The 23,057-nt window shown below is 44.4% G+C and overlaps 1 protein-coding gene across 1 annotated transcript in view; it reads left to right on the top strand.

Moving 5' to 3' along the window:
- LOC138619757 (cadherin-7-like) overlaps positions 1 to 23,057 on the top strand; it is a 110,271-nt gene that overhangs the window by 77,451 nt on the left and 9,763 nt on the right. Inside the window, exons 9-11 of the mRNA XM_069696484.1 lie at positions 1,501 to 1,622; positions 13,936 to 14,053; positions 20,040 to 20,288. Coding sequence (XP_069552585.1) covers positions 1,501 to 1,622; positions 13,936 to 14,053; positions 20,040 to 20,288 — 489 coding nt within the window. The remainder of the gene's footprint in view (positions 1 to 1,500; positions 1,623 to 13,935; positions 14,054 to 20,039; positions 20,289 to 23,057) is intronic.

Genomic DNA, 23,057 nt, shown 5'->3' with positions numbered 1-23,057 from the left:
GCGGGGGCTGTCGGGGAATGTTAATTCACACACAGGACGGTCGCTTTGACCTCCATGTCTCCCCGAGCCGTGGGGACGAGATGCTGACTAAGGGCGGGCAATCTCACCCACGGGGTGGACAATGTTAATGTGATGTGAAGAAGTGCCGCGTGCCTTTTTGTTCATCTGTCGATGGCTCCAAGGACATGAACACCTTTTCTTTTTTTTTTTTTTTTTCCTCCTCCTTCTTCTTCTCCCGTCGCTATCGTTCCTCCGCCATCAACGCGAACACAATGGACAACAATCACCAGCACACGATCCGCTGAGCGCTCCAGACAGCTGCGTCACATCAGCATAAGTTAAAAAAGACAACCGAAGCCTGTCAGCGCGGCAGTTCCTCTGCCTTCGCATCTTCAGACCTCGAACGCGGCGTGAAAAAGGGTTTTCATTTGAATTTTTTTTTCTTTTTTTTTTTCCAGAAGCTTTTTTATCCTTCTCGTGCTTCAAAGACGTGTTTTTTTTTTTTTTTTTTTTGTGTGTGTGTGTTTTTTTTTTCATTATTTACATCTAACGGCGCGCAGATGCGCTGCTCGGTTGATTCCCGAGCGCGAGCGCTCGCCTGATATAGCAACAAAGAGAAGGCGGCGTATAATAATAGCCATATGAAAATGTCAGCGCGGTCTCTCATGCATGAGGGGCTGGCTTCTGACACGCAGTGACACTCTTGCGCCGTTTTCAGCCGGAGACATCTTTGAGTTCACGGACTGGCGACTAAAAAAAAAAAATATATAGAAAAAAAAAAGATCCACTGCCTCCCGACAGTATTTATAGTAAATGGGTTCTCTGTAACTGGAGAGGGCGCCGGGACTCTCCTGGTCGAGGGATGTTGTGCGTTTTGAGCTCTAGTCACTCGCGGTCATTTCATCCGCCGCGGCCCGAGATCACGCCGACGAGTCTGCGGGGCCCCCCGGGGCTCCGCGCGTCCTTTTTACCGCCATCAAATCAGTCGTGTGTCTCCCCCCCCCACACTCCCACATCCCTCTCTTCCCCCCGCCCCTCCCCCCGAATGTCAGAGCGTCATCCCTGGCCGGAGTCGCGGCGACGCCAGGCTAAATCATCGTCTCGCGCTCAGACGCGGACATTTAGCCATCAGTGCGTGTCAGGGCGGACGGAAGGCGCGAAAGCCCTTCTGCGTGACGACGGCTCGTTCTCACCCCCCCCCTCCCCCCGAGTCCTCCCCCCCCCAGCCCCCCGCCCCCACCGGACGCCAAGCCACGGCCGAGTGGGTGAGAGCGGCCGTCGCTGCACTTTTCGCATCACGCCAGCCACTTCTTCCCTCCCGCGTGATTAATTAAAACACACGAGAGCGATCGATATTCCATAATTTGACCGAGCGCATGAAAAGTTGCGGCGGAATTAAAGTGTTCCAAAAAAACAAAAAATAATAAAGTTTGACGTGAGCAAGGGGTTTTCTATCCTGTTGTGTTTTTTGTTTTTTTTTCCTCTCTCTCTCTTTTTCAGAGGACCCGACTCAAATCGGGAAAGGCATCGCTCTCGTCACGGTGCTGGACATAAACGACAACGCGCCGGTCTTTGCCATCGACTACGAAACTATCCTCTGCGAGGACTCCGTGCCGGGACAGGTAAGAAACCGCAAAGGACCCCGCAGCTGGTCCGGCCTTTCTTTACCTCTCCCCTCAGTTAGGCTTCACAAAGACAGGCCCGCTGACTCGCAAAGCCATTAAAAAAAAACTCTCTCTTGTTCCTCAAAACAAGTCCGCTGTGCGCACACACACACACACACACACACACACACACACACACGCACACACACGCACACGCGGCATCCTCTTCACAGCTCGAGGTCGTTCCGGGGAGACGGCATCATTAGTATGAGACACATCCCGAAGATTTAATAGCAGGTATTGCAGGTGTTATCGTTCATTAGAGATGTTACTCTCATTCCGCACTGTCAAAGCCAACTAAATTAATGACAGCGCTTGACTGTGCCTGCGGTCTTAATCCACAACAATACCGGGGCCTAATGTGGGCACCTGACGCTGGGATGGAGCGGCGCGCCGCCACGGTTTTCGACTTTCTTCTTGTGCGGCCCGATGTAATTAGATGATCGCCACGGTGGGGCGGCGGGGCAGAAAACGCATCACAACATCACCTCGGAGGGAACCCGAAAGGGACCCGAGGGGCGTGGAGATTAGGACCGGGAAAGAAAAGAGGCTGCACCCATGCCATGGGGTTTTTGTCCAACCCCCCCCCCACCCCCGCTTCCCCGCCCTCTTGGCGTTTTAGCATTTGGTCTCATTGTCGCTAAATTACTTGTGTGTCTGTGGCGGCGATCCGTCTGCTCTTGGCATTTGGAAAATACAATCAGAGGCGAAGGGTAAAGGAGGCGTGCAGACCTGAATAAGTACAATTGATCACAATGATGCATTGTATTGGAAATGGCTATTAGGCCCTTTTTAAATACGTTATTTGCATTCATATTTGGGAGTTGTTTGTCACCGTGCTCGCAGGAGGGTGAACCAAAATAGCAAATGATTTCATTTACGAAAATGAGAGGCTATATTTCAAGTTTTTTTTTTTTCTCGACCTGCGTGCATGATGCTTGACCACGTGCAGCCCTTTTTTCTTTTTTCTTTTTTTTTTTTTTTGCAATGAGGTTACACATCCTTACAGGCTTTGTTTCTGCGTCGTTTTTTTTTTTTTTTTTTTTTTTGTATCACATTTGTTACATCCAGGCATTCAGTTAGTCGGGTGGTCAGCTAAATAGTTAGCTAATTCGAGACTCGACCTGGATTCATCACCTATAAAGAAGAGAAACAAGAAGGACAGAATATAGATTTTTTTTTTTTTTTTAAAGCAATGATTGTATAAAATACAGAGACACCGGGTGTAAAATACAAATAAAAAGTCCGTTTTGTAGTTATATTATAGTTATTTAGATTTTTCAGTTCTAGAGTGAAATATTCATTAGACTGTATATAAAACTGGATTTGTGGAGCTGTTGTGACGTGATAAACTGCAATACCCCTGTGGGACACTAGGGGTTGTGTAGATGAACGGACCCAAATGCAGACACACAGCAAAGTCTCTTTGGAACCAGGTGTTTATTTCTCCCCGGCCAAACCTTCGACAGCTGATCTCCGAGGAACGAACTGGAAGGTTTCTTCGTGCAGGTGACGCCCGAGGCTCGACACCGGGCGGAAAGGCGGGGTCGACCGCGTGACGCTCGAAGCTCGACGCGGGATTGCCAAGATTGCAGCAGGTGATCTCCGAGGAACGATCCGGAATCTTCTTCGTTCTGGTGAACAAAACGGGAAACCAAAACGGGAGTCGGAACCGGAAACTCTCAACGGTGAGACAGGCGGGCTTACTGCCACGCAGGTAAACAGGACGGACCGACGGAGAGCTGGTGGAAGACCGGGGTATTTAATCCAGCCGGAGGCGACGAGTGGAATAAGACAGGAATCCTCGCACGTTCAAGAAGTATCAACTTCTCTCATGAAATGCAAAGTCGTCATTTTACCCCCCCCCACCACCACAAGTCATTCGATGAAGTCACTCCGTCTGCTCGGTGTTGTTGTGGGTCCTTCTGGAAAGAGTCCCGTCATTAATAAGATATCAGGCCCCAAAGAGAGGTTTGTTTGGGGGGGCGTATCTGATTTGATTGACAGGCCTGGGGTGCAGTCAGGTTTCCCGTACCGGTGGGCTGGTGTATAGTTCTGGGTTTCTCAGTCGGGTCTGCTCCTCGCTTCTCCCCAGTTTGCACTAATATGGTCACATAGGCTTAAAAAAAAAAACAACAACAACAAGACGGCGACAGCAAAAAAGAGCACAAAAAAAAAAAAAAAAAAAAAGACTTCAAAACTGCAGTTCACAAACTAATGGGTGACGTCATGGTGAGTTGCATCGTGGAAAGAACCAAAGACAAATGCAGAATGCAATAATTTATACATTTATCTCTATTATATTCGGGTTTTTTTTTTGTTACTGTTCACAAGCACAGTTTGTCTTCATATGAAGTTGTCACATTTGAATTAAAATGTACATTAAGCTTTTGTTTTACATTTGATTTTGAACATTTCACTGAGTATTCTGGCTTTGCTCCTGCGTTGATTTTTTTTTTTTTTTAATGTTTGTCTCACGTTTTATTCGAGCAAGGTTGAGTTTGTCCGATTCAGCCCACTTTCAGGTATTTTAAGATGTTGAATCAAAATGTAATTCATCAGAGTTTAGCCTCAAGACATAGTGTTTCCTGGAATAAACACCGCCTCCGCATTAGTTGCCATCATTATTGAAGAATTTATTCTACCGCAGCCGAACGTCTATTTTTGGTTAATGATGCCGCCACTTATCCTCAGACGATTGTTGCTGCTCGGTGATATTAAATTTAGAGCAACACCAGCAGACGTATCTATCACCCGTCAATACTTTCAACTTTCAAAAAAAAAAAAAAACAAAAAAAATGCAGCAGATAATTTGTACACTTCTCTCCACGAGCGCCTGATAAATTAATGGCGCAGAGGCTGAAACAAAGTCATTCCCCAACAATTCACAGCAGCCCGCAGGACACGGCAACAGCCATCGCCCATGACAGCATCATCAGCAGGAAAGAGGTACAGCAGATATGTAATTACTCAGCTGAAGCAGACAGATTGGTTACTCAATGCCAGTGATGGCTGAGCTCCGAGGCCCCCCCCAGGTGTAGCCGGGAGCGACTCCGCTGTAAAGCGAGGAGCTGCCGGTTGACGGAGGCCTCTGTCCTCGTCTATGCGGGCCGGCTGACGCGATGCATTCGAATTCGGTCCGTAGAGTCGTAAAGCGGTGCGGGTCGGAGTGAGCTAATGTAGCTCGGAGCGGGTTCTAACATGCTAATACTAAGGTCTTAATACTTAGACACCCCCCCACCTGATATATATATATATATATATAATGTGTGTGTGTGTGTGTGTGTGTGTGTGAAAAGACAGCTGCGGTGAAATGAAAGCAGTGACTTTCTTGAAGCCAGGCATTCAGTAAATCTGTGGGTTTCTTATATAGGTAGCTAATTAGGGACTTGACCTAGATTCATCATATATAAAGAACAGAAAGATAATTGAAGACAAAAGAATATGATATTTTTTAAAAGCAATGATTGTATAAAATATAGAGACACTGGGTGCAAAACAGAAACTAAAAGTCAGTTTTATGGTTATGTTTTGAATCTTTTATTTTGAGAGTTTATTATTAGACTGTATATGTAAAGGGGATTTCCAGGTCTGAAATGTGACGGCAATGCCAGAGTTTTAAAGTGCAATACCGGTGAGTGCCACCAGGGGCTGGCTCCAATAGACTCCCATTCAAAAAGTATCAAAAAGTGTATGATTCTTGGTTTCTCAGTCAGATCTGCTCCTCGCTTCTCCCCAGTTTGCATGAATATGGTCACATAAGGTTAAAAAAAAAAAAAAAAAAACAAGCAAAAAAAACCAAGATGGTGACAGCAAAAATTCTAAAACTGTTAAATGTCCACGAGCGCATTTGTCTCCATATAAAGTTGTCATATTTGAAAGTAAATCTACATGGAGCTTTTGTTTTACTTTTGATTTCTCACATTTCACCTGTGACACGTCTAAAAGAAGAAGGGACCAGCTAATCGAATCAGGAAGAAGAAGCATTGAGTATTCTGATTGACGCCTTTGATTTTATATGTTCTAACAATGATGACCACCCATCGTATTTAGAGATCATGTGTTTCACATTGAAATGGTTGATTTCCTACATCTCCTTGTGAAATATCTGACAATCTCATGTTTTGACGGCACATAATGGAGCATAGAGTTCCTTATTTAGCCCGTAAAAAAAAAAACAGGAATATGAATGCAGTGTTGGAGCTGCCAGAGCAATCTTTTCTTTTAATTTTTGACACGGTTCATGTTTTTTGATGTGTGCGTTTCAAATGTGGGTTCAACTGTGGTTTCTTACGTTTCTCCCGTAAATTACCTGCAAATAACCACAAAAAAAAAAAAAAAAAAAATCAGTTCACCTCCCCCCACGGGTTTCACACGGGACACATTTGGATGAGAAACATGTCTCGTCGTCCTCCCCTTCACCTTCTCGTTAGAGTGAATGACTGCTTCAGACAAGAAGTGCTTGTTTTTCATTCTTATTTTCCTCACTAATTCCAATTTCTATTCAATCCCGTTCAAACGGAGCTTTCTGTTGGGCAACGCTGAAGTGTACCAGTGGGATTGCACCTTCAGACTGAATAATGAAGGCAGGCAAAATGGAAATTTCATGATGAAATTTACACCCAAAAAACACATACAGAGCAAAAGGGAAAGGAGAAGGAGTTGACATTTGAATGCGAAAACACAGTTTGAATTACAACTAGGTGTCGGCTGTCTGTTAGCAGACACACTGGGTGGACTCCGAACCTGTCGGATATGCTCTCCACCACCTACCTGATTCCTAATTAATGAAAACGCTCCTGTTGTGTGCTGTATGTCCGGCTGCTGCGGCGAACAGTTGGCTGTGCGAAGTGCGCCTGCTCTCCTGCAAAGCTTTGTTAAAAAAACAACAACAACAACAACCTGAGGCCCACCCACTGGCTGTCACGCCCGTTGGCTTATTCGCAGCTGCGACAAAGATGAAATAATAACATTTGCCATTTGGGGCCAGGGTTGACTCGGTGGCTCTGTAGCACAGATTAACAGTGCAGGGGGATGGAATAACCTGCCATTTCTCAGGCCTAATTAAGGCCGTCTCGTGGCACCGGCTCTCCCCAGAGATGCCACTTGTTACGGATCATCGGTGCGTCTGTCTTCAGCCATAATATTAATTGATATTATGATGGGGGTGGAAGAGGGCAGGGGCAGCGGGGATAGAGGGGGAGGTGTGTGTGTGTGTGTGTGGTCACGTTGCACAATCACTTCAGTGTAACCATTACACACATGAGTGGACTTGGCACCCCCCCCCCCCCGAGAGATTCGTGAAAGCTGCGTTGTCATTGAACGATTAAACGGAGGGTTTTTACATCGTGGAGCGGGCGAGATCTTAAGAGGAGGGGCCGCACAGGGAGAAAAGTAAACTTGTAGTTCTGGTCGTGGTTCATTATTCGGCCCCCTTTCACCGACACCATCGCAGTCGGAGCTGCGGCAGCCGAACCGAGGCGTAAAACCCTCGGCGCCCGATTCCCGCTCATTTGCATAAAGCGTTGATCTCCCTCTGAGTCGCAACTGAACTCACAGCTATGATACACTTTTTTTTCATTTTTTTTTTTTTTAAATTCGACGTGAATCACACTTTTCGAGGATGTCATTATCTCTGGTGGCCAACGCGTATAAAAACAACAATCCATAAGCATGCTTAAAAATATCATTAACAAGAACAAACTCTTTGTAAACTCCAGAAGTTTTTAATTAGGATAAAAGTAGTGCAGTGGTACTGTAGATGTCTGTGCAGCCGTTGGTAAGGTGCAGACAGGACCTGCTAACAGCTGAGTCGGCATAATTTCAATGGTGCCAGTTTGGCCAAATGTGGCTGAAGCACTGACTGCGTGTAAAGAGTGGACGTCGCCCATCGGTGTCCTTCACCTGACTCCCGTGACTTCACCTACCTGGCCGTCGCCACCTTGTTATTTTGGAGTCACCATATTTGGACGAGCCGGGGAGGAGCGAGTGTGTGGATCTGACTCGGTCTGACTGGTGACCCGAGGACACTATGCCCCGCCCACCTTTCAATCCTGTCAATCAAACGCCTCCAAACATACCGCTTTTGGAAGCCTAACATCTAATTAATGGCGGGATTATATCTGATGGACCGCCAGTAAAACTAAGGAGGAAGGACTTCAGCGAATGACACCACTATGACTTGTGGAAAGAATTTGATGATTTTGTATTTATGAAGGCAGAGCCTTTTTTGGAGCCAGCCCTCTAGTGACTCTCGGTGGTATTGCACTATATGGCGCTGTCAGAACCGCCACCTATGTCCACTTTATATACAGTCTATGGAATTGACTCGGTTTAAGATTCAGCCTCAAGTGGCCATTCGAGGAACTGCACTTTGGCGTTGGCTTCATTTTTTTTCAGCCCTGGATGGTGCCGCTTGGATTCAAGTTCAGAAATGTAGAAATGTACCCGTGATTATCTCATGAATAAAACAACAAATAGTCATAGGCGTTATCCGTAACTCAAAATAAGTACATATTTTAAATTATGAATGATATATTCCCTCTGCTGGGGCTCAGATTGTCTCTATCTGCAATACTGACGCAAAAATTAAAACCATAATAAATGCAGGAGTGAAGGCAGGTTCGAAGCCTACAGTGTCAGACTTTAAAAACTGTTGGTGAACAGCATTAATGCCTCCCTCTTCCCCTGATCAAAAGAACTTCACATACAGTTTGCTAATTGCCGTAGACACTCAAGTGTCGCATCAATTAGCAAAAAGCAAAGTTGTATTTCCACACCTTCAGTCGACATCCAAATTATCAGCTTCCCGTAGGTGTTGCATCAAGGTGGAGGATGAAAACAGATACGTCAAGGCACAAGGGGCACAGAAAAAAAACATTAGTGTGTGGCAGCACACTGTCTGCTCTATAAAAAGACGGAACATGGTGGAAATTTAATCTCAGATCTCACCAGGAGATGACTTTGGCTGCAGCGGTTTCAGCTTGTCAGGATCATGCCAACAAACAAGATGAGCCTCGGCAAACGATTCAGAGAGTCGACGGGAAAACGAGCGAGCCGAGACAAAAATTAAAATAAATGAAGAGATCGAAAGGTGACATTTGTTGAATGGTTGCATATTAATTGGCAAACAAAAAAAAATCTATAGATGTGTGTTTGCGCGTGCGCGTGAGTACAGCAGGATGAGGATGTTTGCGTGGGCGGTGTTGATCCGTTGACGTACAAAGTTACGGGTGTCACGCGTGGGTGACGTTTGGGGCGTCGATGTCATACGACAGAGCGGTGGGTGTGAAAACGGCGAGGCCCGCCGCCTCCCTCGTCAGCGCAACCCCTGGTGACAGCTGTCGCGTCGCCACGGCAACAACTGCCGCCTATTTGATGCGATGCTTATTTATACTCTTCGTTCAACTTTGAAGTGGCTGGCTTGAACTTATTGCGCGAGTCATCTGCCAAGCCGGGGCTCCAGGTGGCTTAAACGGCGGCGTTTTCGCCGCCGAGCCCGACGTCCCGTTCGCAACCTGATAATGGCACTTTTAAGACATTATAACACTTCAATCAAGACTCGCGGCAACTGAAGATGGAGATCTAGCGTTTACTTTGCCGCTGTCAAAGAGGGGAACAGCCGATCCGAGCTTATTATCCGCCGCATTTTTTTTAATTTTTTTTTTTCCACGCACAAAGGTCTCCCTTTGTAGCCGTGCTACATTAGCTGACACTAATGTCCTCATTATAGAGGCTGCATTTCAGAGCGTCTCCCCTGTCAGAGTCAAAGGAACACAGACGCTGCGTGTCACCAGCCGCAGTGGATTACGGCCATGGCGGTTCACCAGCATCCTCCGGGCGTTGGGGAGAATTAAACCTTCATTGTTTGAATTGCGCACCAGTGAGAACAGACGCTTTTGGTGGTTTTTTTCTTTTTTTTTCTTTGCAGAGTCACCGCGAGCGCGACAGTGAACAGTCAGGAATTCGGTCTGTGAAGGTTCAGCTCAATCATTCAGGTGGCGCGGTCGTCGGGGGAGAGCTCTCACGCCAAATGACGAGACTCCAAAGGGTCGAGTCTTCAATCAGAAAAAGTCCTAAGCCAGAATTTGGCTTCGGATTTGAAGTTGTTTTTTTTTTGTTTTTTTTCATAATAGCTGAAGCTCATGTCGGGGGGACTTGGCGTCATTTGGAACATTTCTATAGCAGCATCTTTTTTGTTGTTGTTGTTGTTGTCTTCGTTTGAAAAATATTAAAAAAAACAAAATTCCACACAAAAAAAAAAAAAGAATTTTCTTTGATGAAGAAATCAAAGACTAAGAATTTGTCCGAAACGTTTTAACATCAAATTTGTGCACCTGAAATCTTTCCTCTAACTAATAAAAAATATGCCAAACTGCTCATTGTTTGTTAAAGAAAAGAGTGAGAAAATATACACCAGAAAATATACACCAGTCAGTCAGTAACTTATTTAATTTTCTGTTTAGATCAGAAAATATGTGATCAAAGTATAAGTTACCTTTGCAACTTTTAATACTTGACACTTTTCAATACTCATTTGTCACATTTCTATCTGTTTGAGTCGCAGCCCCGCGACAGTTATGTTAATGTTTACTTACGGTGTGTTATGCGATAAAGCCTCAACAGTGATGCGTTCGCTATTGTTAGACTGTTAATGAGAAGAGTTGTCGACTGTCACTTATCCAGTTGACTGTGCCGGTGCTTTCTAACTTCAATGTTAGCTTCTCAACTGTTGACAACAGGGTGGGGGAAAGAAACCCCCCCCCCCACCCAAAAAAAACTTCACATACACAACAGCTCCATCACTTGTAGTCTTGAGTCTGCGGGAAGCTCAGTTCCCTTTTATACACACAGCGTTTTGGTGAGTGTGTGAACGAGAGGCAGATATTTGCAAAGCGTTAAAGAAAGAAAGAAGCTGCTGAATGAGTCCAGAATATTTGACCTTTTTTTTTTTTTTTTTAACCGTTTCATCGGGCTACTGTGAGTTGTCATTATTTGTTTCAGGTCCGTGTATTCGAGGGCGGCGTTTCCCAACGCTCGACGGGTGGCGTCTACGACTAGTTTTCGGGTACCGCCGGGTTTGTATGGCGACGCGCTCGGCTGCTCCACCTCCCAAAAGCGACAAACAGAGACACCTTTTTGTCCCGTTTGATCTGACACCGCAGCCGGGTGTAAACTCCGTCCCTCCACCCCTCCCCCCAAAAAAAGAAGAAGCCTTTAATTCTCTGATTCATCTGCGTCCTCCGTCAGGCCCTGCGACAGGCACCAGTCGGCTGCCGCTGTTAATGTCTTTCGGTGAGAATTTATGTCTACATCCTCTCTGCTCCTGTATCCTGCTCAGCCCATTAGAGGATTCCCCCACCCAATATATATATATATATATTTTTTTAAAAATTTTTAAAAAAAGGTTTGCTTGAATGCTCTGCATCAGAGCCACACTTAATGAAAGGCATTATACATTACAAAGTGTTTGATTTAAGGAGAATTTACAGTCCCCTTTTTTTTTTTTTTTTCCTTGGCGGTGAGGAAGGGAAAAGCTTCCCTGAGATAAGCCTCCGAATTCATCTGCGATATTCAAAAGGACATCAAAGGGGTTTGAAATTAGCGTATAGGATTCCAGGAACCAGAGAGAAAGGCTTTCTATCAGATGTGGAATTTCCATAACAGAGTGAGAGCCCTGTGAGTTATTACGATCCCGGGGATCAATGGCAGCTTTTTTGGCGATATATATATATATATATATATATATGCGATTGTTGCTTGTACCTGATCTGCCGCTGACACAAACATCCCTCCTGTCAGCGTTACCCCAAAATGTTCTTCGGCAAGAGGAGATAACCTTTTCTTGTATCTTCTTCTCGTGTAAATTTCCCCTTGCGCTGCAATACTTCATCGTAAACAACAACAAAAGCATAAACGTTGTGTTTACTTTTGCTGATGAAAGAGCAACTGTTTAAATTTAGTTGAGTAAAATGTTCATGAATTTTTTTCGTTCTTTTTTTTTTTTTTTTCTTTCTTTTGCCCCCTTTTTTCTGCCAGTTTTAATAATTGGCAGGAAGTCGTTGGCCACCTACACAACCCCCCCCCCCGAAAACCTGACAGCTTGTAACCAGCAGCATTTAATCACAGCTGACAACTGATAATCCACGTCTCAGCGCTGATGGATCATCGGCTTCTCTTTTCTTTTTTCTTTTTTCCTCCATCCTCGCCCTTTTAAATGTCTTTCTTGTTTATTTATTTTTTGTCTTGATGTTTGGGGGGGCAGGGGGGCGGAGGGGATGCGAGATGCGATAAGTTGGTGTGAATTGCTTCTAACAATCTCTTGGATCCCGTCCACGGGTGCGAGTTGTCACAGGGTTGATTCTATTTTTTTTTTTTTTTTTTTATTATTATTTTTTTCTTTGAGTGCCTTCAAAAGCATTCAGGAGGCTTGATCTAAATTTATAAGGACACTGCCGCACTAACACCCACTTTGATAGCCGTTGCGGTGGCTATCATTTGTCGTCCATACGGCGTCGCGGCGTGTGATGTGCTTCTGATGTACGCCGTGTACCGAGTGAATTTTTTTTTTTTTTTTTTTTTTTTTTTTTTTTGCTCCTCTCTTTCTGCAGCTCGATGCCGAAATTAAAGCTTTACCGTCATTTGATTTCTTTTTTTTTTTTTTTGTTATTTTTGCTGAAAAGACATAACTTGATTTTCAGATAGCATGTTTGAATGAATAAAATATTGTCGGGAGCGCACGCTGGTGGGTGTAAATAAATTGGTTTAGTTGGTAATTTGATTTCCTGCATTATTTACACTTGTCAACACTGCTATATAATAAAGGGAGTGAGCTTCTGATTAGTCCCGGGTTCACAGGCGAAAATAAAGTAGGCCGAGACAAATAGTGAGCACTTGATATGAATGCTTGTCTTGCATTGCCTCGAGCCAGAGCAGTTCTCATGAGTCATTTTCATACTTGTAATAATGAAGTAGGACCGCCCGCCTGCAGAGCACGCGCGTTCAGCATTGGCGGCATCGGCGCGACAACGCGCATTCGAGTAGAAAGAGTGTTGGATTTTTCCTTTTTTGGTCATATTCGGGATTTACCACCAGACCTCCCGACCCGACCGCCCCCAGCAGTTGACTCTTCCGCCGTTTTAACCGTCGACGTAGCCAATTTCACGGCTCCGCCGCCGCCGTTAACCTGCGTCTTTCTTTTTCTTTCTAATTGCAAACGTACACACACACAAAAGCCAACTTGTTTCGCTGCTTGTCTGTCGAGACAAAGTCAAATGTGGCTGAAATGGATTTTAATTAGACTGTCAATAGTTACAGGCGTTTATACGTGAATTTCACCCCTTCAGGTCCAAGAAAAAAAAAAAACATGTCGAGAGTCGGCGGGTCAGTTCGGACATGAAAGTTTGAACTGAGGTCCCTGTGTTTGTTACATGGTTTTGGTTTCACATCCGAACAGATTCGTTGAATAAATTTCAGTCGGAAAATAAGTTAAAAGGTTTTTGTGTTTTCATGTGTTTTTTTTTCAAGTTGATTTAAGTTTCTTCGTCGGACCAAATTGAAATGAAATATTTTGTCCCCCACGTGCCACCGTAGCTCTCGTTCTTTTTCTTCTTCTGCTGTTTAATGGTTGACGACATGCCTCGACTTCCTGTAATTCATCCAAAACCCTCCCAACACTGTCTTCGCTCTGCAAACCAACAGAACCGCGGCTCAGTTTGATCTGCACTGAGACCACCTCTGTTGTTTGGACCCAACTTTTGTTCTTTCTGGTGCAAACCGTGGTCCGAGGCCCCCCTTTCACACCTGCTATTTTGGTTCGGGCCAAACAAGAGTAACATAAATGTGTTTGTGGGCACCGGGGGTTGAAAAAATAATCTCTGGGCGAGGATTTGTTTTGGAGAAAACACTTCATCCCTAAGAGGTAGACAGGCTCCTGCCAAATAAGCACTTACTGTACTTCGAGAGATAAATGACACAAAACCACCAGCCAAACATTATAAAACAAATCTTTTCCATCAATCAGAGTCCCGTTGGTTTTCTCCAGTTCCCCCTCAGTGATGCTCGGGCCTTTTAAATAAGATTTATGCCTCCGTGTTTATAAATCTCTGACGGAGTGAAAACTGATGCATATACAACAGGCTTGATGACAAAGCCTTTCTCCAGCTGATATCACTGCGTGCCCACGTTAAACCGTTTGCAGCTCGAGTTAACGCCTAATCAGCCGGTGAGGATCGGAAAACTAAAGGATCTCGAATCTCCCCGTTGTCCTCAGGTGATCCAGACCATCAGCGCGGTGGACAAGGACGAACCTCTGAACGGCCATCGCTTTTATTTCGCCCTGGCTGCACCTGTTGCCGGCAACCTCAACTTCACGCTGCGAGATAATAAAGGTACAACACTCTTTTATGTTATTCTCTGATTTTTTTTTTTTTGTTGCCCCCAGGCTACATGGTTGTTACAGCTATGGTGTGCTTATGTTGTTGTTATATGAAAGTGTCTCGAGACACGTTTTGCACAGAGAAGTCTGAAGTTTGGAGGGTCCGCAGGTCCGGAAAAGTGTCGCCGAGCTTTTGGATTCGAAGCAGAAATGTTATTTATGACATGTTTATGTGTCTGACTTTGAGTTATATTTAAACCAAATGTACTGCGATTGTTGTGCTGTGGCCTGTCGGTCAACACCATCTTTTATTGTCCAAGCACCAACGGTGGTGGAACTCTATAGTTTTTGTTTGCAATTTTATCATTATTATTGTTATTATTATTATTGTTATTCTGCGCCAAGAAACGTTTGGGGAGCCTAAACCGCAGGCAGTGTGAAGGTGACATTTCAGTGGAAGATAGTGAGCCCCGAAAACTCTTTTCTGAAAAGATTTGACACGTGTCAGCCATTAGGGGGCGCTATAATATAGGTCAACGCGTTTTTGTTGAATAACGCCTGAACCGAACTTCTCACATTCAAATGCTGTACAGCCACGCATTCCTTTAATACAGCTGCATCTGCTGGTGAAAGCCCCGCCCATATCCGCTTTTACATTTTTCTAACTAGTTTATTTAGACTTTCAATCAATTCGAATGTTATTAAAAGAAGCTGAATAAATCAGTTTGATTGATTGACGCGAAGACCTGCAGCAAACACAGCAGCTTCAAGGAGGATCCTTGACTCATGATGGGGAAGTGGCTATTTAAGCAGAAACATTCAAATTTGTCAATGTTTATTCACTTCATCCATTTTCTGCTGCTTCGTCAGGTTCCGGTCGCATCAATAAAACTCTAAATATCATCAGGAATTATTCCTAAACACTTCGGGGAAGGATTGAAAATGTGATATGATAAATAATTCTCTGCCACACGTGCATATGTTTGCCCATATGATTATGAAACAGCTGTTAAATTGCCCGGTGTGTGATATTTAACAAAAAAAACAAAAAAAAAAGTATTCAGTCACTAGTATGAACTACTAAACGTCTGTGTCCTTGTCAAAGCTCCAAATGTCAGATCAGCTCAGTCTCTGCAAGCTGCTAAATCAAAAAATACTCCCTCGGGGGAATTGCCGGTGGCCTTCGGAGTCCGTAAAAGGTTGTTGGTCAAGTTAGGTACGGCCTATTTGCTGCTTACTTCTCCTCGGATTGAGCCTGACAGCAATGCAATTGACACGTTGGCCATTCACTCGCTCCTGCTGTCTATGGCCGCCCTGCATCTGGCCACAACCCACTCTGCAATCCGACTCAAGGGAGGGGAGGGGGGGAGAGAAAAAGTAGCACAGAGTCACCTGGGGTGCCTCCCGGGGTGCCCGGCCCCGCTCGAGCGATGCCATAATTCTGCCGTGACAACCCCCTCTCCCCCCCCCCCCACTCCCCTCCTCCCTCCCTCCTCTAACCCTCTCTCCTTTTGTTTTTAATTGTTCATCAAAACTAAAAATGTAAAGCAAACTTTTTCTTGCGAGATAACCCAGTTTTGTTCGCTCAGATCACAGAGTGACTTTAACCTTAAAACGCACCGGATGAAAAGTGCCTTTGTACCGTAATGACTTGCGAACCACCTACACGCTAAACAGTGGGCGGATGATGGAAGAGAAATTACCGTCTTCTATCAGGAAACTTAAGAGTTGATTTGCATACAGCTTGTACACTTGAGAGTTGCACCTGATGCATCATTACTCACGTATACGTTTACCTACGGCTGTAATAAGAAAAAGAAAGAAAAAAAAAAGAAGAGCTGTGCAGAGTGCTTTTTTTCTTGTATATAAAGAAGAAAAAAAGAAAAAAAAAAAACCATGTACACAGCTGACAGGCTCTCAGAGGTGATGCACTGCGTTGAGTGTTGTGTTCGAGTGTGAGCTCGGTAAAGGCTGCCGCGTTACCTTACACGGCGAGCCTCGGTAATCCACGTGAGTGCGGACACGTGATGAATTAAATGTTGTTGTTTTTTAAAAAATTTTTATGTCAGGTAACCTCCCAGCAGATTAAGAGCAATTTGGCTGAAAGACGGTTTCCTTGTGATCGTGGCGTCGTCAAAGGAAGGGTCTGTTTACCCCCCCCCGTTTCTTTTAGGGATCGGGTGGTTAGTGTTCATCCAGCCGTCCGGTTGGCCGTCAAAGTGGAGGGCTGGAAGACAATCTGAAGCAGCATAACGTGAAAAACGGCCCGTGAAACTAAATAGAACGAAGAACATTTCTGGATGAAGCTTTTTCTGGCTCAAACAGATTGAATGAAGTCTTGTTTGTGATCATTAATAGCGGATTTTCTGAGATTAACAAAAACATTTTCATCGTACTTTATACAGCCATGAATTTAATAATCAAATTCCTGAGTCTGGTTCTGTGTGTTAATATTTCTACTTTCCCAATAAATCCCAATGGATCAGCTTTGTATTTTGTGGTACGTTATAATCCGAGTGTAAATATTTTCAGAAATCAATAAAGTAGACTTTGTGAACAAAAATTAAAGAAAGGATGCTTTTTAATATTACTTTTTTTCAATTTAATAAAGAGAAATTTAATTTGGTGAGAACATCATCAGTCTCCCCGTTGCCACAACTGGCCACAAAATGTTTTGTTATTGCGCAGCAGGTGAAATTGGATTTTCTATTTTTTTAGTCTTTGAAGGTTATTAACAAAACATTTCTGGAATTAGGCTTCTCTTCTGTTCTCAGAGAACCGATGTAAAGTTATAATATTGTTGCACTGCGGCTCTTTTTGACCACATATGCTCGTTAATTGATAGATCATCATGCAGCTGCCGGGGTCTATCACGGTCTGTTCGGGTTGACTGCCTTTCAGATTGGATCTAATCGTCCTTCCCTCTGTTTAAGTCGAGCCTCCTGTGCTCAGGTCCCCTTCAGATGAAAATAAACGTCTGAACAATGGGTTCACCCTTACAGAAAAAAAAAAAAAAAAAAGAATTTCACATGTGCAAAAACTCGCGATCACGTGACCACACGATTGTGGACATGTGAAATTTGTAGGTTGCCCAATTGGAAACGCGGTTCTGGAAAATGCGAAGCTGATTTCGATTCCCCACGTGAAAACCTTTCCACATATTTTCCCCATGTTACCGCATGTGTCACACATGGGGTAAACGTGGTAAACATGTGTCATACGTGTGGTAAACATGGGAGACTCGTGTTTTTCCTGTAAAGGCTGGTACATTTTCCACGTGTTCATTTCAGAATGGGTCCAACATTTTGTGAAGAATATAGTAAAAATGATTTCTGTCCAAATTATCTGGAAATGTTAAGTAGCGTATGTTTTCTCAAAGGTTATAGAAGGATTGCGGATCTAGTTAATAAAACACGGTTAAAGGCAGGGACGCGAATATTCATGAAAACGATTCAGGGCGTGACCATAGCGTGTATATGAAGGTGGACGTAGCTTCCGGTTCTGAAAAATGAGGCCAGTGCGGAAGTGCCTTTAAGTGCAATACCACCGAGCGCCAGTAGAGGTTGGCTCCAAAAAAACATCCAGCTCCGTTCAAATTCTCAAATGCAATTCAAAGTCAATACAGAGTTATTTTGGTGTCGTTAGTTAAAATCACTCCTTATTAGTTGTCTGGCGCTCCATTTAAAAATAATCCCATCATTAATTAAAAATGATGCTCCAAAAAGCTGTGTTTGTTTTTTTTTTTTTTTTTGGGGGGGGGGCGTGTCTGTTTGATTGACAGGCCTGTGGTGCAGTCAGGCTACAGCTGTCGGTGGGCGGGACGTAGTATCGTCAGATCCATCTCTCGCTCCCTTCAATTCGTCCAAACGTGGTCACTTCCGCCTCCAAACCGCTCCGAACTTGCAAGGCCAATATCCGAACCCGAGGCTTTTTAACGGGCCGTTTACAAACCGACGGGTGACCGATTGGACCAGGATGGGCCGAGCCTGTTCCGGCCTGGGTGAGTTGGTGTTTATACTCGGCAGATAAAATGACATAGTGTGCGGTGTGTAAAGACTCTAGTCTTAAATCTCCAGATCTGGTCGCTGCCAGTCGTTCCCGTCACATTTTTTTTTTTTTTTTGTAAACATGATACGTATGCCTGAAGACATCACTTCTGTGTCGGCAGAGGGAGACATTTAGTAAATGAGCAGCTTTACGTGCTTCGGTTTACTAAGTTAACTCACCTCCAGTTCCCTCTGCGGTCCGTCTCAGCTCTCCATCTGGGATCTGGGTTGTTTTTTTTGTTGTTTTTTTCTCCCCTCCTTTTCTGGCCCCTTTCAGGGCACATTAACCGTGCAAGCAGACGGTTGCTGTCCATGTTGTTTTCGGTACAGGAACACATGAGAATGAAGGGGGGGGGAATGTGGGGTCATGTGTTTCCAAGTGGATTCAGTGAGTTGTAAAACGTGCGATTCCCTTCTGACTGTCGACGACTAAAATCTGGGCAAGTTGGCAGGAAACGGTCCGCCTGTGGTTTGTCGAGTCTTCGGAGGGTTCAGGTGTGTCTCGAGTGTCAGGTTAGGCCGCTAAAACACTCGGTTAAAGTCAGGCGAGTCTTACGGAATGTGTTTTTGTCTGATATGCTAATAATTAAGAGGGATAAGGTAAGGTCATTTCCTTTTTCAGCATGATATTGTCCCAATTAAAAAAATTTAAAAAAAAAGGGTTATTTATGTAGCGCCAGACAATAATTTTTTTTTTTTTTAAACAACACACAAAAATAAAAGCAAAGAAATAAAGAAAACAAAAACCCACAAAGTTTTAAAAAAATCAGTAGAACTGAATAAACACCGTAGATAAGATACAAATAATATATAAACGTTACTCCAAATTAAACAACCAGACTAAAGACATTGATCTCTAGTTTCCCTTTAAAAAAATACACAGAGAGTTTGTTATTGTTGAAATCCTGAAGCATGAACTGTAACTCTGAACTGCAAACACGACCTTATCGCCCCGAATCAGACCTCCCTTCGTGTTTCAGTGGCCGCGTGGGAGCGAATTCCTGCAGTCTGTCTCCAAAATCTTACAGAAAGCCTTCGGAGAAGTTTGGAGACGTCCACAGCGGCGTGTTAATGACGATCGACTTGGAACATTATGTTTGATATGTCGCATGTTGGCGTAACGTTGCACTTAACTTACAGTTACACCGTTTAAACTGCGTTTTTCGACCTCGCTGGTAATAAATAACATGCACGTTTGACATTTAGTCCCAGAACATATTTAGTTGTTTAACATTTTAAGTGTTTTTTGGGTTTTTTTTTTGTAAACCATCACAGTTGTTACCAGCCAGCTGTGTTTTCCTTCATCCGTGAGAATACTGATCCGATTTCTAACTAATATGACATTTACAAGAGACGCCCCTTTCTATATTCTTTTTACTTTTTTCTCCGACTTCTGAGAGCAATCTGAAAAATCCCTCAGACAAACAAAGGAGCTGTCCTTCAAGGCGGAAAAAAAAGAAAGAAATCTACATTTCAAATCGTGGCTGCTCGATTTGAGGGGTGCGTTTCAATCCAGTGACACGGCTGTCGTTGACGTGGCTTCTTTTTTTTTCTTCTTCTTTTAAATGGCGCGTTGTTCTCCTCAGTCGGCCTCTTTGCTCCTCCCGTGCGCTCAGATTTCATATTAGATCTCTACCATTAAACCAAAGCTGTTATCAGCCAACAGGTGGTCAAGACCAGGGAGAGACGCCACAGCGTGCCATATAATGAATCGTGTTAATGACACCATCTGTTGACGTTCCTGCTTTTAATACTGTTCAAAGAGAATCGAGCGAGGCGCAGCAACCATCGCGGGAGAAAAGGCTCAGCCTCCCGCCAGCCGTGTATATTTGCAGTTCATTTGTTCATCTGAAGCCGATGAACTCGGCACGCAAATGAAACGCGGCTCTGTCGCTCTCTCTTTCTCGCAAAAGTCTACGCGCCGATTGTGATGCTCTGATTTCCGCCCCGCAGACAACACGGCGTCCGTGCTGACGAAGCGAGGCGGCTTCAGGAGACGGGAGCAGGCCGTGTACCGGCTGCCCGTGCTGATCGTGGACAGCGGCAGCCCCGCCCTCAGCAGCACCAACACGCTGTCGGTGCGCGTGTGCGACTGCGACTCGGACGGCGTGGCCGTGTCCTGCGGAGCCGTGGCCTACACGGCGACCGGGCTCAGCACCGGCGCCCTGCTCGCCATCCTGGGCTGCATCATCACACTCCTGGGTAAGACACGCACCCTCCTCCCCCCCCCATCCCACCACCACCACCACAACCCCGCCCGTCGCGCCAGAACCATCTCCGAGACGGGAGTCTGCGCAAACGCGACTACAAAAGCTCGGAGTTGGACCCGTGCGACTGTTGTCGAGGTGACAGATGCTGCGTTTTTACAACCTGGTTTTTTTTATTTATTTATTTTTTTTAATTCCTGGTTGTTTGGCGGGTCTCTGTTTGAAGCCAAACGTTTAATTCTATAATGAAAGAGTAGTCACACGCCAATACGACCGAGTTTGTTGACAGTTTGTCTGTTAATGATGTTGTTTGTCTTGCAGGCAGAGCTGGAAGAAGCATTCAGACCCTGTACTTTAGCAGCAACACCACAATGTGAAAATACTCGGTTACAAGTAAAAGTCGTGTATCTCGGGACGGAAAACTACATAAACGACTGCTTTGTTAAGAGTTGGGAAAAGACTTCTTTGCTCTCTCTCCGACTCGAATCTCGGCCTCCTGGGTGAAAAATCCCGGGTTTGGTCCAACCGACCACGACCCGACGTCCCTCCGTGCTCGGACTTTAGAGCTTTTAAACTTTGTCAAATGACCTCCATCATACGACCTTTGTTTTATGACCTCTTTCTTTGACCTCGTGTACTTTTCAAAACGTGACGCTCACTCTGTACCCTCTAGTGGACTGATGTGTGTATTGCACGCTTTGCCGTTATACCGCGCTGATTTTTAAGTGGATTCAAGTATAGAAGCTTTAAGTACTTAGTATGCAGAAAAATTGGTGAATTATCACTGATGTTTTAGCATTATAATGTTAATTGAGCAATTTTACATACACTTTGGTTGCTTTTAGATACCACTAAATCCTACACACTGCTCCTTTAAGTAAAACCACTTGCTGTGAAATATATGAAGTAAAGGGGAAAAAAAAAGTGTGATATTTATCTCTTCACTTTTAGAAGAGCAGAAGTTTACAAATATTATATAATATTCTCGAGCAGTTTAAGCACCTCAGAATGAAGTGCAGTACTTAACTGAATGTTCATCGCGCCGCTGCTCGCTGGTCGATTTAAACAAATGCTTCGTGTCCTCAGATTTCCGCAGTTAAGGAGCGAGAAAAAAAGAAAATGACTGCAGCTCATTACAACAACTTTATTCCAAATGAATGCCAATGCACTCACAGCAGATGAGTGCAGCAAAAAAAAAAAGAAAAAGAAAAAGAAGCTAAAACATTGTCCAAAAAAAAAAAAAAAGAAGCAGATCTGCAGAAAAGCAATAAAACAGCCAGCGGTGTCAGCAGCTAATAGCTCCTGATGTTGCTCAAACAGTGAGTGAACGCAACCAAGACGAGGGCTGTCATTGTGGATATTAGCAGCACAATATTTGCCTCGGTGAAGTGAAGCTTCGGCGGAGTCAACCTTTTTTTTTTTTTTTTTTTTTTTTTTTTTTTTTTTAGGACGAGTTGCCGGCATCCCCGAGCCGTAAACTTCAGCTGGAAGTGTGTGTTTGTGGCCGAGCTGCTTCGCCCCCCTCCCAACTGCAAATATGACAAACCAAAATGAGCGAATGACGCACGGAGACGCCCTGAACTCTCCTTATCGGGATTATTTCTATGTGACTAAGGATGCAGCGAATGATTATGTTCATTGATAATTAACCTGCTGATTGTTTTCTCGAGTGATTGATTGATTGATTGATTGATTAATCGTTTGGTCCGTAAGACATCAGAAGAACGGTGACTGAATGGCAGGCAGGCCGACGAGTTCTCTTGCAGCAGAGCTCTGAAGGAGCGGCGTCGATCACATTAGGGAATCTAATTCATCAAATATATATGAATGGTATCAGACGCATATGTGTACGAGATCAGATATCTGACAGTTTATTTTGCTTGAGACATTTTTTTTTTTTTTTTTTTTTTTTTACAGACAGCTGCTCTAAAGAACGCGCAAAACAACCAAAACAAAATCCATCTTTGTGATGCAACAATTTGATCTTCTTTAATATTGCTTCTTTTTTTTTTACAATAATAATAATCTGACTTGAAAAGAAAATTAAAAAGATGCTCCCTCGCTCTTTAGCCCCCCCCAAAACACACACACACACACACACACACACACACACACACACACACACACACACACACACACACACACACACACACACACACACACTCCCTCTTCTCTGACCTCCCCTGCTCCCATAATAATTTAGTCCCTTAGCAAATCTAAAGAGATCCCTGACTGCTTATATAGATTCTACATTACCGCGGCTTCACTTCCGAGTTTGTTTGGCTTACGGGCTCAGCTCCATTTGTCCGCCGAATCGCAGGGGTGGGGGGGTATACTGTGTGTGTATAGGCTAACAACCTTTTGAATTTCAGACTTAAAAGGGAGGTGATGTGGATTTACAGTCCCCGCAGCGGGACCCCGGTATTTACGGCGCAATTCACACTTATCTGTTAAGCATTCTTCGGCGGCAGCTTGAGTGTGTCGGAGCAGCCTCGCGAAAATAGAGTTGCATCTGGAGGTCTTGCGCAGGTCAAACCTGTGGGAGGAGGGAGTGTCCCCCCCCCGCCCCGTACCTCCTCCTTTGGTAAATACACATGACCTCGGTCGTGCCCGGCTCTGAATAGCAGCTGGGATGTTTTACGAGTAAAATACGAGTGAAATCCTGCCAACGAGATGAATTAGCTGGAGAAAGTACAAGTTGTTGGGGGTTTTTTTGGGAGGGAATTTTAGAGTCTTCTGTTGATGCTGTGGACTTTTTTTTTGA

This window comes from Brachyistius frenatus, unplaced genomic scaffold (assembly GCF_029030835.1).
Source record: "Brachyistius frenatus isolate BFR_SWC_R1_liver_20210118 unplaced genomic scaffold, ASM2903083v1 Contig_21, whole genome shotgun sequence".
Taxonomy (NCBI): Eukaryota; Metazoa; Chordata; class Actinopteri; family Embiotocidae; genus Brachyistius; species Brachyistius frenatus.
The sequence above is the reverse complement of the archived record's forward strand: the minus strand, read 5'-3'. Positions and strand labels throughout refer to the sequence as shown.